The 18594-nt window shown below is 39.3% G+C and overlaps 1 protein-coding gene across 2 annotated transcripts; it reads right to left on the bottom strand.

Moving 5' to 3' along the window:
• Nucleotides 1–943: 943 nt before the first annotated feature.
• Nucleotides 944–16241, bottom strand: LOC307120755 (GTPase IMAP family member 9-like). Of its 2 annotated transcripts, none has more exons than XM_079807926.1 (3): nt 16008–16241; nt 4687–4754; nt 944–4582 (listed from the first exon to the last, which is right to left on the bottom strand). In XM_079807926.1, exons 2-3 carry the CDS (start codon nt 4696–4698, stop codon nt 3473–3475), a joined length of 1122 nt encoding a protein of 373 aa, XP_079664052.1. In that variant the 5' UTR covers nt 4699–4754; nt 16008–16241; the 3' UTR covers nt 944–3472. The 2 variants fall into 2 exon arrangements, with proteins under 2 accessions (XP_079664052.1, XP_079664051.1); XM_079807925.1 differs by lacking the exon at nt 16008–16241 and adding an exon at nt 10675–11088.
• Nucleotides 16242–18594: the final 2353 nt, after the last annotated feature.

Raw genomic sequence — 18594 nt, 5'->3', positions numbered from 1 at the left:
TGTACTTTCTACTCCTTACATTTTAAAAATAGCCTCGTTACTCCTATTCCATTTCGGCATGTTTTCATTACGGCTTGTCATAAAAAGAAACTATCCAGATAAATCGCGCCATCCGGACAGAGGGAATTTGATTGTGGTTGGATGAGAAGGATAAGCTCAAACCATTCCGACACCCTATTGGGTTGTAGGCGATCAATCACGCCTGCACCTGCACAAATCACACACCATCTGGCCAGATAGGGCGGGTTCTCGCGACGAGCACGCACTTTCAGCCAATCAGCCATCAGCAGGCAGACGTGCTCATTCATGACTTTAGCCGGGTTTTTAGCGCGATGACTCGTAGCTGTATATTCCAGTGATCGCTATGCCAGTGGCATAAATATACAGTAAGTTGTATCTACAGTAAAGAGTGGGAGATTGACTCAACTCTCAAACGTGAATTACACCTGTGACTCGAAGACTCTTTATAAATATAACTGTGACTCCAGTCCATCATCATATATACACACACTTAGGACATCTGCAACTCAACCCCGACAGCTGCTGAAAGATGTTAAAATCAACGATTAATCCGTTCTGACTGTGCTAAGTGCATGTGCAATGTACTTCACGAAAGACATACTGTAGTTTTGTCAAAGCAAAGTGCAACACAAAGGTAAGCGCATTGTTGTTATTTATTTGTTGACGGATTATTGTACAGTATCAATGAATTATGCATTTTGGCAGTGGTGTGTGCATTAACGTGTGAAATGCCTGTTTATTAAATAGCTTTTTCCAATCTCTATATTGGGCACTTTTTGCACGTAAATTGGCTTCTTACTGTTGACATTGAAAATGATGTATGTGTTTTTCTGAGGGATAGCCGTTTGACAGTTTCTACCTGGACATATAGTCATATTTGATCCGTTTTACTGGGATTTTTTTTTATTTTTTTTTTATCATCAATGTTATGTTTTAAGGAGATAAAATGGTAACTTACTTCTCAACATTGATTGGTATGGCAATAAAATAATATCAAATTATTTTGGCAGTTAAAGGTGTTAATTTTTTTTTTTTTTTTTTTTTTCTTGGAGTGACTAGTTGCCTATAAGTAATGTAAAGGTGCAAAAAGTCAAAATTGTTATCAATAACCATTTTTTTTATATATATAAATGTACATTTGGTGAGGTTTTTGGGCTGGAAATTGTCTACCAAATCTGGCCACACTAATCACACATTCAAAAAATGGTTATTGATAACATGCCTCTGAATTTTGACTTTTTGCACCTTTACAATATTTATAGGCAACTAGTCATCAAATCTTCCGCTCCATGAAACACGTTAATGCTCAGTAGTACACATATGGGGCCCTATTTTAACGATCTGAAACGCAAGTGTCAAAGCGCGAAGCGCAAGTAACTTAGTGGGCGGGTCTCGGCGCTGTTGCTATTTTCCCGGCGGGATAAATGGCTCTTGCGCCCGGCGCAAATCTAAAATGGGTTGGTCTGAAGTAGCTTCATTATTCATAGGTGTGGTTTGGGCGTAACGTGAATAAACCAATCCGAGCGTCATCCAACATTCCCTTTAAAAGCAGGTGCGCAAGTTCCATTATGGATTGCTATTATTATGGCGTATTTACCAGGCGCACGCCAGGAGCGGTTCACAGCCGAGGAGACTGATGTTCTTGTAAGAGCAGTGAAAGACAGAGAAGTGAAGTTGTAATGTTGTACATTATGGTAAAGGTGATTTCACAGTCTTTTTTTTTTCAGTCTTTCAGTTTGTTCAGTTTTTCAGTCGATTTTTTTTCCTGGTTCTTGACGGACAAACCAATTTGTCAGATGTCCTTATATACATATATGTCTTGCCACTATTGGGCAAACAGGTCTTATCCTTAATTATTACAATTAGCCTGAATCATTTGTAAGCTAGATTTATGCCTATTTTTTCACATCTTCGTGGCACACCACAATGATTTCCGTCATCTCATGTGTTAATATTTTTTTAGTGTAACAATTTATGATTTGCAAAAATAACTGTTGCATCTGTGTAGATTACATGAGCAAAGTGTATGCGCGTTGTGCACGCTATACATTATGGTCAAGCATGCGCCCTTAAAATAGCATAATGAACAACGCGCAACGAGCCACTGACTTTAGACTAGGTTTTTTCTGGTCAGTGGCGCAATTGTTTAATGGAACAGCAAAATAGCACCAGGGATTGTTTGCGCCGGAACACGCCTCCTTTTTTGCGCTGAACCGCCCAGGTAGCGCAAGTTCATTCACTAGTTTAGCAACGTGCTTCTGTGGAGGGAAAAGCGCGCTTTGCGCGGGTGCAAAATAGGAATGACACATGCGTCGGTGTACAAAGTCAATTGCGCTGGGTGCAAGATAGGGCCCATGGTTCTTTAATGTATTTGCATTGTCCTAAAATGCATTCATTTTCAATGGGAATATATGCGGCTGAAACACGTAGCCAAGTGCATCTAAAAATTTTCAACATTAACTTTTTAATATAACATTAAAGTCATTATGGCCTTTAGAAAAATGTATGCACTGTGGTGCGGCCTAATCTTTTGTCCTTAAAGGGATACTTCACCCAAAAATGAAAATTCTGTCATCATTTACTCACCCTCAAGTTGTTCCAAACCTGTATGAGTTTCTTTGTTCTGAAGATTGAAGAATGTTTGTAACCAAGCAGATTATATGCAACCATTGACTGCCATAGTTGGGGAAAATACTATGGCAGTCAATGATTGCATATAATCTGCTTGTTTACAAACATTCTTCAATCTTCAGAACAAAGAAACTCATATCGGTTGGAACAACTTGAGGGTGAGTAAATGATGCCAGAATTTTCATTTTTGGGGGAACTACCCCTTTAATGGCATTTTTTCCCCTTACATTACTTTTACTTTTATACTTTAAGTAGTTTTGAAACCAGTACTTTTACACTTTTACTTGAGTAAAAAGCTTGAGTTGATACTTCAACTTCTACAGAAGTCTTTTTAAACCCCAGTATCTATACTTCTACCTGAGTAATGAATGCGAATACTTTTGACACCTCTGGTTCCCAGACCCAACATCTTGATGTGAGTCTGGCTTGTCAGGCTACCAAGAAACGGCCCATGACAACAAATTATGTATAAAATCCATTTTACGTTCAGGACCATTTATTGATTGTATTAGAAGTTACTGCACTCCTGACATCAACCAGACCCTCAGTTACCAGAGATAACACACAAAAGATGCAAATCAGATTATAATTCATATATCAAACCACATGAATCAAAATCTGTGAAAAAGCTACAGATAGAAAATAAAGCAATATTTACATTTCTGGATTTTTTCCTTGTTACAGTAAATAATTTCTCACATTGTATCATCTTAAATTGTGGTTAAATTTTATAATACCTCTAACTTATTTTATAAATGATTTTATGTATACATGTGATGTTGCTGATCAAAGATTATTGTCCCAACAAACACTTGGGATTCTAGGCCTCATGATTTTCCTCTTCAATTTTAATCAGACTGGAGGGGCTCTCAGCACCAGAACATGTCCCGTCTTTTGCTCTATCAGCAATGGCACCACAACCAGCTCCACTAACACCTCCATAAAAATAGCTGTATCCAACAGCTCCACCAACAATAGCAGCTCCACCAACAACAGCAGCTCCACCGACAACTGCTCCACTGACAGCTGCTCCACTAGCAGCTCCAAAAGCCATATACAAATACTGACTGTACCAAGGTGTTTCTGGTGAATTCATCTGTTCAGGTTTACACTCTGCTCTGATTTTCTCCTCTTCTTTACTCTCTTGTTCTGGTTTCTCCAGTATTTCCCATTCTTCCCTCCCATATTCTCTCCTCACTCGTTCCTCTGTCTCTCTTCTGATTCTGTCTAATATCAACTGATGTTCTCTCTCTCTCTTCTCCACCTCTGCTCTCTTCTCCTCCTCTCTTCTCCTCTCAGTTTCCTGCATCTTTTCTAGTGTGTAACGGGAGTTTCTGTTCTCAGTCACCAGTCTGTCAATCTTCTCCATGAGTTCAGTCACCTGCTGTCTGTTTGCTGGAGCTTTAATGTTAAACTCACGACATCTCTGCCCACACCGGTTAATAAATTCAGATAATTGAGGATTTGCCCTGATCATTTCTCCTAGAGATATCATGTGTCTCTGATCTGCATGAGTGAAGAGGACTAGAGTAAATCTGAGAGCTTCTGCACCAAACTTCTGCTCAAACCAATCAATGAAATCCTTCTCATGTTCAGTGAAAGTGCTTAAAGGCAGAATAAGCAGGATGACATGAGCTCCTGGGGAACATAAATGCAGAGCTCTCTTCAGCTCCGAGTCTGAATCAAAGTCGGTGTGAGTGGAGAATCTGAAGTCTGGAGTATCGATCACTGTCACGCTCCTGTTATGAACAACATCGGTGTGTGCTTTACAGGTTTTCGTCACTGATGAAGAGCTCTTTTGAGACTCAAACACTCGACCATTGAAGATTACGTTTCCTGTGGCGCTTTTCCCGAATCCGGTTTTACCCATCAACAGCAGATGAAGATCTTCATCCTCTCCATCTCTCATCAGCACTGGGCTCTGAAACCTCTAAAATACATAAAACAATGCAGCATACAGTCAATTAAAAGACTCATAAATTATTGTCTGCTACAATTACAAAAGAATGAGATGGAAGATGTTAACATATTTACCTGATATGCCATGTCGAGGTCTATTTTCTCTTGTTTAAACACAATTTCACCAAGAAAACAAGTTCCATCTACATACAAAAAAAAGTTTAGATATAGAGCCCTGTATTTCAGCCCAAATTATTTACGCCTTTTTTATATTATTTCTGATCACTCAAATTACTTTAGGAGGTGGTCTGGGACACATTCCAGACGAAACTGGACAAGTGTAGGCCTAAATGCATCTGATTGTTTAAACCACATATGTAATTTTACTCCTTGCAAAATGTTGAAAAAAAAAAACAGCAACATGTGAGCGTGTTATAGGCTATATGACATATTGTAGCCTGATGTGAAGGCGCTACTGCAACACGCATTGCCGCAGATGAGTAGATGAGTATCTCTAAAGCAAGCCAACACGCAAACTGCGGTTGCCTGGGTATTGGCTGCTGAGGCTTAGCAGGGGCAGAGGTGGAAGCAGGGAGTCGCCTTTGGCTGCTTCCGGGGCAGGATGTGCTTAATAGCCTCCATTTGCTTCTGGGCCGCTGAGAACTTCTAGGCCAGATTCTATTGCCAAAGAGCCCGGCCTCCCACATATCTGCCCGACTCAGGAGGCGCACAGTGACTTTCGTTGCCCTTAGAGCAAGGACTGTCCATCAAGGTCAGGGACTACCCTTGGCCTGGTAGACCTGCAGGAGTGCCATGGCATGCAGGGTGGAAGCAGCTTCCCCACAGGCTCTGTAAGCCTTACCTGCGAGAGCAGATGAAAACTTGCAGGCCTGGGAGGGGAGACGCGGATTACCCCGCCAAGTGTTATCAATCTTAAGACACAGCTGCATCTCAACCTACTGCTCCACTAGGGGTCTCTACATACCCATTAGCTGTCTTGCCATTGAGGGTATGAGGGGGAGGAGGAACTGGACCGGTTTCGGACAGTTAAAGGTGCCGTCCATGATCTAGGTCACCTCCTCATGCACTTCGGGGAAGAATGGCATTGGGGCGGGGCGCTAAGAACCAGCATGGGCAACCCCAAGAAACCAGTCGTTCAACCTTGAGGGTTCGGGACACGGTGGAGGGTTCCACTAAAGCTTGACACTTGCGGCAGCCCGGGAGAGCATCGCGGTCAGTTCTGGGTCTGACTCGGGCAACGCTACGGTCCCCGAAGGGGGCAGAGCAGCCGAATCCTCATCCCTAGATGACTCACGCTCACCCTCTGATGCATCGATCAACATACTATCCTCCGAGGGAGCACCGAAGGAAACGACTGGAACTCCTGAGTGGGGCCAGCACGATCCTCTGGAAGCACCAATGGCTGCGGAGTGCAGGAGTGAGGGGCCCAAGGAGGCTGACTCATCGGGGAAGCCCTCTCTGTAATCCTCAGATCACCAGTGCTATTAGCCGAAGTAGACCTGGTCTGATGGTCACCAGAACCTGAACTAGATCAGGGAATAGGCAAAGGGACTAGGGATGGGCAACAGTGGTCGAGTAATCGAGTACTCGAACGTGACAGCGACCATCGATCATGGGAACGATGATCGCCCTGACTTTAAAAAAATATATTTGTGTCTTTTTTTATTGGTTATTGTGTCATTTTGCGCGGTACCTGAGGTCTGATTGGTTAGCGTTATACAGCACGCCTCCAGACCGCGGTGAAACAAAGTGAAACTGAGGCGTGCACTGCAGTGATGTCTGGAATCACTGTGATCACTAAATGGATAGTGCAAGATGTGCAGCGCCAATCTGTCATAGCCTACATAGCATTATAATGAGAACACGATGGAAATAGAATGCTGTAAATGATCTGTGCTTAGTTCCCCGTGTATCAGCTGTTAAAGGAAATCCACAGAGAAACTAGCGAGAAGACTAGCGCGTGAAGTTCATGTGCGCATTCGCGTCCTTTTCTGCAGATGCACGTTTACTTTTATGTTGTCTATATCTGATTAATCTAATATAAAACGCGTTTGGTTGAGCTTAATAAGCTAGCAAAGCACTGCCGTTATACCGGCTGTGTTCATTCTTCAGTTTCAGCTCAAATGCATTAATGCTCGACATCATGGTTTAGAGACGGTCTTCTTGTTAGATAGGCTATTTCTTTCTCAGAATCATTGATATTAGTAATGCAGCAGTGCTATACTGTTCTCGTATTTTTTTTAACAGCAGACCTAGTTTATTTAAAGTTGTTTTTCGTTGTGAGTTCGAAAATGCGCAGTAATGTCTGTAAACACTGCGATCATGAATAATAAAATTAAGTGCATGATGTGCAGAGTCAATCTGTCATAGCATTATAATGAGAACACGTTTTTAATAAAATGTTGTTTCTGTGTGAATTCGTTGTCCGTGTATCAGCGTTGTTAAGGGAAGAGCGCATTCAAAATGTTCCGTTTCAAACCATAGCCTGTAAAATCTAGCACGCTGAAGTTCACGTCCTTTTGTGTTGCTTTAAGTTCTAATAGGTTCATAATAATCTGATATAGGGTGCGTTAGGTTGAGTTTATTAACTAGCTAGCAAGCTCTGCAGGGTGGTGTTATTTCACAGTTTCAGTTCAAATGCGATGCTCGATATTATTGACTTGGTTATTTGAGACGTCATTTTATAAAGATGTTTCTTTTTCAAAGACATTTATGCATTATAATCTAGCAGTTATTTTTAGTTTTATATGTTCATGTTTTCATTTAACTGTTTTCATGTCACGTTTGTATTTGTCAACAACCATTTTCATAACAGTATTTTCATTATCGCAATGACGGACATGCCCCGCCCCCTGCACATGCCCCGCCCCCGAGTACTCGAGTACTTGTTTTTGAGACCTATCGATGATCGAAATGAGAAATTGACAAAAATGCCCATCCCTAAAAGGGACTCCGCCCTGGTTGAGATATTGGAGTCTCTTTTTTGTGATCAACTTTTTATTGTTTTACATAAAACAAAATAAAATCCATTCAACCAAACAAACAGGGAAGCGGGGAGCAACAGATGAGTCATCAATAATTTAACACTCTGGAGAGAAAAAAATAAAATAAAATAAAATTTGATAAATATATATAGAATAATAATAATAATAATAATAATAATAATAAGAAGAAGAAGAAGAAGAAGAAGAAGAAGAAGAAGAAGAAGAAGAAGAAGAAATAAATTGAAAAAAAAAATAAAAAAAATATTACTAATAAGAATAATAATAAAGCTACTTCACATGATCATTCCTTTACATATTCCAATATGCTGGAGGAAAAACATTGCCATGCATCAATGGTCTTAGGTTTAGCCTTGTTAATTCGTACCGTTGTACATTCACAAGTCATAATTTTTAGGAGGCTATGAATCCAGTAAGTTTTTGCACACATGTGCGGAGTAAACCAGTTCTGTATTATTGTCTTCTTTGCCGCTGTAAACCCAGCAAACAGCATTCTCTTTTGTAAAGAACTAATACAGGAGTCAGAATCATCATTGAGAAGACATAGACCTGGATTAGACGTGTAATCAATTTGTAGCAGAGAAGACAAGATATTGGAGTCTTGATCGTAACGCTGCGATGGTCATGTTCCACAGTGGGAACATGACGCATCCACAAAAGCTGCCTCAGCGTGCTTAACACCCAGACACGAGAGACAGCGATCGTGACCATCAACCGAAGCCAGATAGTGACTGCATCCAGAAACACACGGGCAGAATGACATCTTGAAAAAGATGCAGTGTCACACCCGTGTTAGCTCTTTTAGGGAAATAAACACTCTCTCAGTGCTGAGACGCACAGGGAAATGGCCACAGCATGCCAGACAGGCCGCTGCGTGCTCTCACACTGAAGGCGCGGCACACTGACAGCTGTCAGCTGCGAATGCAAAGTTTGCATGCCAAAGTTTGTTTAGTTTCACTCAAAGTGGATTGGGCTCTCAAGCGAGATCCCATTTTTTCAGAGCATCTCTGACGTACGTCGAAATTCAAGATTCATCCTGTGAAAACCATTTTGAAATTGACATTGTGTTACCATGGAAACGGTGCTTTAAAATCTTTTAGTATACCCCCCCCCCCCCCTTATAATCTTAACAAAATAAATATTGTCTGCAAAGGTTTGAGTCTCAAGATTCCATATTTGGTGGTTATATATTTATACATTTGGATTATAGATTAATGACAGGAAAGTGCATTAAAAAAATGGAGTTTGGGTCTCACCTGGTGGCTGTTTTTGATATAACACCTAAATAAAATCTCACAGGAACCTAAGTTTTTTAATATTAACTTCAAATTTGGAACATAACTTATTTAGACCTATGGCTTTAATTTATATAGCAATTTCAGAGTAAAACATATTGTAAAATATTTCTTATAAAATATATACTTTATAGTACAGTTCATTTTCTTTACTGTAAACAAACTTCTATAAGTTTTTCATACTTTCATTTCAAGAGACCAACCTTAGGTCTGTATTACAAAGTATTCATTAATTACAACAATTTAAGTAAGGAATAATTGATGACGGGCCGTTGAATTATTCAAAAAATAATGCACATCCGAGATGGTAATGCGGTCATGAGTCCTATTACTACATTTCTTTGCTTGGTCAGTTTCGCTGTTGGTTTTGGTTCTTTTGCTGTTTTATGCTGTAAAGACATTTGTAATAACTGAAATCATTTGGCGAAGTGAAATGGAACTGTAATGCGGTCAAGACTGCCTTGAACTACTTTTGCTGTGTGATCAGATTCAAGCATTCAACAGCCCCATAGTATAAGTTCGGAAAGTGCATTTTCACGTCTATGTTCAAAAAGGTGACAGTTAAGGGGCTAAGCTGTCCGACATTATTGCTTACTCTATCTGTATGGTTGTATGTTTTTTTTCTTTTTACCATTCTGATTGTTGTTTATGCATCAATTATAAAACGATGTGTAGTCCATCTGGATTTTAATGGGTGTTATTTATAACAATAATAGTGATGATGATAGTAATGATAATAATAATTTCTGTTCCCAAAAAATAACTCTGGTGTTGTGTAAACCCATCTTTCACATTTTAGACATCTGTTTTGGTCTGATGTGAACAGGTGCTGAGGCTGGTGTGAATGTGACAGATATTTTCTTGGCACACTTTGGGCCTCTTAGTACCAATAGGGCCTCGTTTAAACGCCAGTCTACCTGAGTTGCTGACCAGGTCCATGCATTTAGAAAATCACACTGCATTTTGCTACAATTATCATGCAGTATGTTGATGAAAATGCAATCCTAAGTGTCCTACCTGTGAGTCTAAATGCAAAATCCCCTAAATGCCCGCTTGGTAGTCACTTTAAAAAAATTAAATTAAACAAACAAAAAATGCTCCAAATATTTTCCTGAATACAGAAACGAAAAGACATATAATTACTTTGCTATTTTAATGGCTGCAACAGTAGTGAGAAATAGGGAGGATAAAAAAAACAACAACAAAAACAGTCCGATTCTAACGGGCCAGGCTAGGGCCTAGGTTTGAGGCCTGTGCAGGGCTCTATTTAGATATACACAATACAAATCTTCTTGAAATATGTATATGCATGAATTGCATTTATGTAAATTATTAATTATTAAATAAAAATGTTTTATTATAAATTATTTATTTTATTAAATGTTTTAAGAAAGAAAGAAAGAAAGAAAGAAAGAAAGAAAAAAGAAAGAAAGAAAGACTTCAAAAGGAAGCTGGTGTTAAAACGATACAGCAGTATACTTTTGAAGAATATTTTTGTTCTTTTTCAGTCCTGTCAGATTCACTGTTGAACAGATCTGATCACACACAGCTGCTTCAACATTCACTATCTTATAAGGCAGGTTATTCGTATGCTCCAATACACCAACATGGCGATTTTGAGCGCATTGGAGAGGTAAACAACCCTCGCCAAACATATCAAGCTGTGGTAATGTTATGTCTTACCGAGACCTCTAAAGCTGAGCATCGCTCATGTTAATGTAAATGTAATGTAGCCTACACATTTCCAGTGCAACATATATTTGTTAAACATAAACAAATACAGATTTATTAAACGTTACACTTACTGGGAATCACACAATAGCGGGGAGGTAAAATGCCTTCCGTCAACAGTGAGCTTGAACAAAATGTCGGAATAGCATTTTACTTTCACTTTAAACAGAGTCACGTGACCGATATAAAATTGGTTTGACGCTGGACGTTTGATATTTGTCAGAGATTCAGCTTCGAAACACTTCAGTAAAATCATGTGTTTAAAATGTAGAAGAGAACACACAATGTAGTGTATGTGTATTTTTGTAAGGTAGGTAGGCGAAATTAATTGATAGGGACCATCTACAAAGTACAAACCGAAGAGGAAAAACGCTCAATTGCTCCATACATATTTGCTCTCTTGAAAAAGGTCGAACAAACTGTGCACACAAAGCCTTGAATCACACACACACACGCACGCACGCACGCACGCACGCACGCACGCACGCACGCACGCACGCACACACGCACACACACACACACACACACACACACACACACACACACACACACACACACACACACACACACACACACACACACACACACACACACACACACACACACACACACACAAACTCACTTGGTAAAAACATTGTAAATGTGACATATTGGAAATATTAAAAGTAGTGGTAATAGTAATGTTATTAAATAAGTTTTACATTTTGACTAAAAACCATAATAATATTCAATCCCAAATTCAAATAGTGTGACTAGGTCTTAAAATAAATGCTTTCGGTTGGTTTTGCTATCATAAGTGATGCAAAAACCATGCTATTGGGATTCAGATGTGATAATACATTTGTATAAAATACATATAGACTTTTTCGAATATAGGCTGTGTTGTTGCTGGTACCTTAAATAACATTTTATGGTTGGCTTCATTCACAGAACTGTAGTACAAAGCATTCAAAGAATAATATATTGATATTGATTTTCAAAGAAATACATGCATTAATTGAACACAGATAAGTATTCTAACTCAACTTTAAAGGATGTGTGTCTCTTTACTGGTTCCTAAAAGAACAAGTTTATATTTGTTTTATTCACAAAACTATAGCACGACACGTGTTGTTGTTGAAATACAACTACAAAAATTTGCAAAGCCTCCTTGGGCACTATCATACACCCGGCACAATGCGACGCAAGTGTTTTTTGCTAGCTTGAGCCTGACAGTTATCATTTTCACATCCAGCGCCATGTTGTTTAAATAGAAAATGCACTCGTGCCCATCTGTTCACCCATGATAGGTCTGAAACTGGTCTGAAAACCAGGCGTGTTCAGGCGCATTGTTGGCGCGTTGCTATTTTGAGGAACTGAAAACAAGTACTTTTTGTGTTATGCGCCTATAGGCAGGTACACAATGCACGTTGTAAAGCCTGACATTGGGATCCTTCGCCAGCTTATGCAAAGATTATGTTTTTCCACAGCCAGGAGCAGCATCGCAATCTTGTTATTCTTGCGAGAGGAAAGACTGAACGCCTCTCCAGAGAGGAATCCTTTTATTTTTAATATTTACAAAAGTTTGTGTGCTGCTGCGCGTCCCTGTGTGTGTAATAAGCAGAGTGCAGCCAAATCAAATTATGTTGCATTATCTTCCTGTTAGCTGCTTTGAAACGATCTGTATTGTAAGGTGACTTGACTTGACACATAGTTTATGGTCAGGGGATCTCTGGATAATCCGTAATTCGTTTGGAGTTATAAAACGAAAATACCGTTTTTCTGTTTTTTGTTTCAAAACGAAAAACCAAATAACCGTTTTTGGTGTCAGAATCAAAAAACGAAAAACCAATTAAAAACGGTCCGTTTTTCGTTTTGAACTTCAGTCAGTTCGTTTTTCGTTTATAAACCAAAAACGGAAGTCACGTGGTCTATTCCTTTTTTGGAAGCGAAAGTTACCGGTAACACTTTCAAAATAGAAGTAACTATGGTTAACGAGGTGATTGTAGACTAACTATAACGTTTTTTAGTGCCACTAAAGTAGCACTGGGTGTGAGAAAAAAAAAAACACTTAAGTTAACTGAAATAAAAATTAAAACTAATAAAATAATAACTCTGGCTGTTAGGGAGAATTAAACATTTGTAAGAACATTGGTGACCTGTAACTTCAGATTAAGACAAGTGAACTAATTTTATATGTAGCTTAGGATAGCAGGAAGCCTATTTATTTATAAGTTTCTATTATTTAATTCACATTTTAGTTTTGTAACATATGTCTTGCTATGTGGAAGCTCAACCAGCAGAGGTCACTCTACCCCCTTCTGCGCACCGACTCTTTCTGTGGGACAACAGGCAACAAGGGTTTGACCTTTTGACTTGACTGTTTATATCAGATAGAAGGCAAGCACTGCTACCAACAGAAGCTAATCACTGAGTTTGAAGGGTGTGCAGAACTTCACGTGCCTTCCAGCTCCTCCTTCTATGGCACTATAGCTGTTAAAAACTCTCAGCTTCCACCATCTACTGTTACCCCTTCTGTGTCAAAACAAAACTCTTCCAAAACAAATCTATAAAGTTGTATACCTTTTATTTTCATTCGCATTTTTCTCCAGTGTAATATACTTATTATGTTAGTAAAGTAGATGAAATATTTTTTATGCAGCTTGTAGTTCTCATTAGTTATGTAGACCTACTTGTGTGTGAAACCTAGCCTTACTCAGTCAAAAATTATATCTAGCCCTGGGACTTTCAGATCTTTTAGTGCTTTTTTGGGTTTAATTCTGTTTGATGAACCACCAGGGAAAGGCAGTGCTCTGTACTCTTGGTACTTGTGTAAAGTAAAATAAAAGTGAAGTTAAATTATTCAGTTTTGGTACTCTGGTACTACCCTGGTACTCGTGTCAGGGCCTCCCAGAGTTTCCCCAATACCTAGAGGATGTGAGCCTGTGCACTGTGTGCTGGGTTTAAGGACTGATGATAGTAGCAAGACTGGCCCCAGTCACCTACCATCACTCTCTCTTCAAATAAACGCTGGACTGGCAGGACACCACTCCTTCCTCCGGCACCATAAAAGGGCCTTTGTTGTCACTTTCAGATATTTACATCATGGTTTATGGTAAGCCACATCTTTGAATTGTGGCACTACTTTTGTGGAATTGGATGATGTCAACTTATGTCTTTAAATACAAATGTACATCACAATGTACAAAGGTACAGTGAAGCAGGGCTCTGCATTGCAACTCTTTCACTTGCATATATGCCCTTAAATGATTTACAAGCATATTGGGTCAGTGAAGACTAAAACCTACTGTAAATGTTATAGTCAAGTCATCTTCATTTATATAGCGCTTTTAACAATGTAGATTGTTTCAAAGCAGCTTTACGGAGATTTTTTTGTGTCTGGACCACCACTGTACAACCATGTTCACATTGCATAGGCCTATAAATGAAAAACACATCTTTAGAAGAGGCTTCATTTAATGGGTGATTTTCACATGGTTTTTACTCGTTTTACAATAATAGTCACTTTCAAATCCAGACTCAAAACACATCTGTTTAGCTATGCATTTAATGAATGAGCACTGTGCCAATGTTCGTCCGACTGTACTGTACTGTATTTTATTTTATTTTTTTCTTAACTGTTTTAATTATTCTTATTTCTTTTTATTATTTTTTTAATTTCTTCTATGTAAAGCACTTTGAATTGCCACTGTGTATGAAATGTGCTATATAAATAAACTTGCCTTGCCTTGCCTTGCCTAGGTTTTAGTCTTCACTGACCCAATATGCTTGTAAATCATTTAAGGGCATATATGCAAGTGAAAGAGTTGCAATGCAGAGCCCTGCTTCACTGTACCTTTGTACATTATGATGTACATTTGTATTTAAAGACATAAGTTGACATCATCCAATTCCACAAAATTAGTGCCACAATTCAAAGATGTGGCTTACCATAAACCATGATGTAAATATCTGAAAGTGACAACAAAGGCCCTTTTATGGTGCCGGAGGAAGGAGTGGTGTCCTGCCAGTCCAGCATTTATTTGAAGAGAGAGTGATGGTAGGTGACTGGGGCCAGTCTTGCTACTATCATCAGTCCTTAAACCCAGCACACAGTGCACAGGCTCACATCCTCTAGGTATTGGGGAAACTCTGGGAGGCCCTGACACGAGTACCAGGGTAGTACCAGAGTACCAAAACTGAATAATTTAACTTCACTTTTATTTTACTTTACACAAGTACCAAGAGTACAGAGCACTGCCTTTCCCTGGTGGTTCATCAAACAGAATTAAACCCAAAAAGGACTAAAAGATCTGAAAGTCCCAGGGCTAGATATAATTTTTGACTGAGTAAGGCTAGGTTTCACACACAAGTAGGTCTACATAACTAATGAGAACTACAAGCTGCATAAAAAATATTTCATCTACTTTACTAACATAATAAGTATATTACACTGGAGAAAAATGCGAATGAAAATAAAAGGTATACAACTTTATAGATTTGTTTTGGAAGAGTTTTGTTTTGACACAGAAGGGGTAACAGTAGATGGTGGAAGCTGAGAGTTTTTAACAGCTATAGTGCCATAGAAGGAGGAGCTGGAAGGCACGTGAAGTTCTGCACACCCTTCAAACTCAGTGATTAGCTTCTGTTGGTAGCAGTGCTTGCCTTCTATCTGATATAAACAGTCAAGTCAAAAGGTCAAACCCTTGTTGCCTGTTGTCCCACAGAAAGAGTCGGTGCGCAGAAGGGGGTAGAGTGACCTCTGCTGGTTGAGCTTCCACATAGCAAGACATATGTTACAAAACTAAAATGTGAATTAAATAATAGAAACTTATAAATAAATAGGCTTCCTGCTATCCTAAGCTACATATAAAATTAGTTCACTTGTCTTAATCTGAAGTTACAGGTCACCAATGTTCTTACAAATGTTTAATTCTCCCTAACAGCCAGAGTTATTATTTTATTAGTTTTAATTTTTATTTCAGTTAACTTAAGTGTTTTTTTTTTTCTCACACCCAGTGCTACTTTAGTGGCACTAAAAAACGTTATAGTTAGTCTACAATCACCTCGTTAACCATAGTTACTTCTATTTTGAAAGTGTTACCGGTAACTTTCGCTTCCAAAAAAGGAATAGACCACGTGACTTCCGTTTTTGGTTTATAAACGAAAAACGAACTGACTGAAGTTCAAAACGAAAAACGGACCGTTTTTAATTGGTTTTTCGTTTTTTGATTCTGACACCAAAAACGGTTATTTGGTTTTTCGTTTTGAAATAAAAAACAGAAAAACGGTATTTTCGTTTTATAACTCCAAACGAATTACGGATTATCCAGAGATCCCCTGACCGTTTATAAATATAAAATGTATTCACATTTCAGTTTTGGATTAGAACCAAACAAAATCAAATAACTTGAAGCAAACCCATTACCTGTAGAATTGTAGGGGTGCACTCTCAAACTCAAAGAATACACTGGCTGCGTCCGAAAACTGAAAAATGCTGCCTCAACAGACAGGATAGGAAGGGAAGTTAAGAAGGCACGTCTGAATCCAGTGATCGTTCAACAATCTGTCTCCTGAAATATCTGAAATCATCTGATCGATTTTTGAAAGCAGCATAGATGTATCCTTCCCTACCTTTCATATCCCACAATCCTGCGAAATCCATTCCATGGCAATTTTTTTTTTTTTATATTGTATCTGAAATTAGAGGTTGTTGGTCAGTGTGTGTCAAATGTACATTTTGACCAACTTTTTACACTTTTGATTACATTTCTAGCGAGAAATTAGTATTGTAGTAATTTTAAGGTGCACTATGTAATATTTTTTCAGTAAAATATCCAAAAACGAATAGGTCAGTGTTAAATACTTTGTTCAGTCGATTACTTACAATATCTAGCCTGGATGCCAGCCGAACTTAGCCCCGCCCACAACATTTTTACTCGGGCAGTTCGGTCTGGAATTGATCGGTAGAGGAGTAATTATGCCCGAACAGAAACTGTTCGGACCAATGAAATTGTCAGGGCGGGCTTTAGACGATGATGGACAGATGATAAACAGTAACGTAATCATCCACGTCATCAAAAGCCGCTTGGGTTGAATTTGTTCTAATCCTAAAAGGAGAACTTGTTCGTATATGCGTTCACCTTTACTATTTCTCTCAGAAATGATGATCGTGTTGGTAAGTACTCTGTGTATCCTTAAATAATTTTTTTACAACACTGGCAAAGATCGTTTACACTAATCTTGTTCTTCTAACGTTAGGCTACTTATTCCAGCATGCGTGCAGACAGGGTTGCCAAGTTTTTACAACAAAACCCGCCCAATTGCTAACGTTCCTCAAAACTAGCCAAAAACAAGCCCAATAGCTTTCCAGGGGGGGTTCTCCGGGAAAAAAAACATTTGGGGGGTAAAATATGTGTTATTTTGGCAGGGCTGGCAGCTAAAATTCGCATTCCTGGGTCTGTATATCACATAATTGGGGTCGCTTCAACCCACGGACATGGCAACACAGTGCAGTTGAGTTCTGTTGACATTTGACAACTAACGTTATGCGTCGCTCCGTTGCTCTGATTGGTTGTAGGTCTATCCAATTGAGGTCTTTCCTGGTTCGGTTGAAACACGCCCCATAATCACAGCCCAACGGAGCGGTCTCAGACTCATATTCTGACTAGAATTGAGTATGACGACGTCAGGCTATACAATATCCCAAACTATTTGTAAATCGTGAGAAATTGCTATTTTAACCAAGGAACCGGGACGTGTGAGGGAGTCGCCAGTCAATGCCGTCATATCTGCGTTCCCCTCGGTTTCTGGTTTTATTCTGCAAAAACGCTTTACTCTCACTGCAGTGTGAACAAGTGTCATAGCAGTCGCCGAGAGAACGCACAGAGTAATGTCATAACTTAATTTTCAACACACTCAGATGTGTCTAATATGATCAACAGAGCTGCATGACCTCATGACCGGGAAAGCAGAAGTGGCGCTGGTGATTATGCCATAATAAAAGTCCCGCTGCTCGCGAGGCGTGTGTTGCGTTCATCTTATTAACAATCGTTCCGGCGGCCTTGCTCGGCTCCACAACACTCGGTCCTGGGGCCTCATTTAAAAAACTTTGCGTAGGATTTGCGTCAGAAGTGGCGTACGGATGAAACATAGGACGTGCGTACGCACAGAAATATTCGTATGTATAAAACCGTGCGCACGCACATCCTACGTAGTTTTCCCTTAATAAATCACAATCAATTCTAAATGTAGCGCAGCTTTTGCGGCTTCATGTCATGCCCATAGTTGCCCATAAATAGTCCGTGAAACGCCCGCAAGTTAATATTCATCGATTGCGAAATCATGGCAAACACAGAGAGGAAATAAAAAAAACGTAACTTCACTCAATGTGGAGTAGAAGTTATCGTTGGCAAGGTGGAAAATAGGAGGAAAATGTTGTTTTGGAGGGCACAATGTGGGCATTACTAATGCCAAAAAGGCACTTGAGTGGCAAAAGGTTTCAGACGCCGTAAATGCTGTAGCCTCACAATCTCGGACCGTGGCCGAAATAAAAAAGAAATGGTCGGACAACAAAGTCGAGGCAAAAAAGCGTCTAGTGCTCGATCACCAGAGTGTGTCCTCGTTTGCCAGCAAGTCTTCTTGCTGTCTGAAGATGCGTTCACTTCGAATCCTTCCATTTGCCACATCTTCTAAGAGCGCAAGATCAGCTATTGTGCGTCATTACGCATTGTGATGGGGCATTTTATTTCCATCCATTTAATTGAATCTGACAAGCCACAGATGTCGGTTATCATCTACGTGGAAATGGGAAATAATTCAGTGCAAATGTAATTTCTTGCAGCTTTCTGAATGGTTAAGACATACGTCATACGTTATTTTATCAAAAATAAAACTAAAGGAATGTGCATGAATACCATGATTCCGTAGCTGATGAAGAAATTTTACTATGAAAACAACTTTCCCCAGTGGACAATTAATACATCTATCTATCTATCTATCTATCTATCTATCTA

This window comes from Gobio gobio (genome assembly GCF_949357685.1).
Source record: "Gobio gobio genome assembly, chromosome: 24".
NCBI classification, from domain to species: domain Eukaryota; kingdom Metazoa; phylum Chordata; class Actinopteri; order Cypriniformes; family Gobionidae; genus Gobio; species Gobio gobio.
Note: the sequence above shows the minus strand (reverse complement) of the source record. Positions and strands in the feature narration are given on the sequence as shown.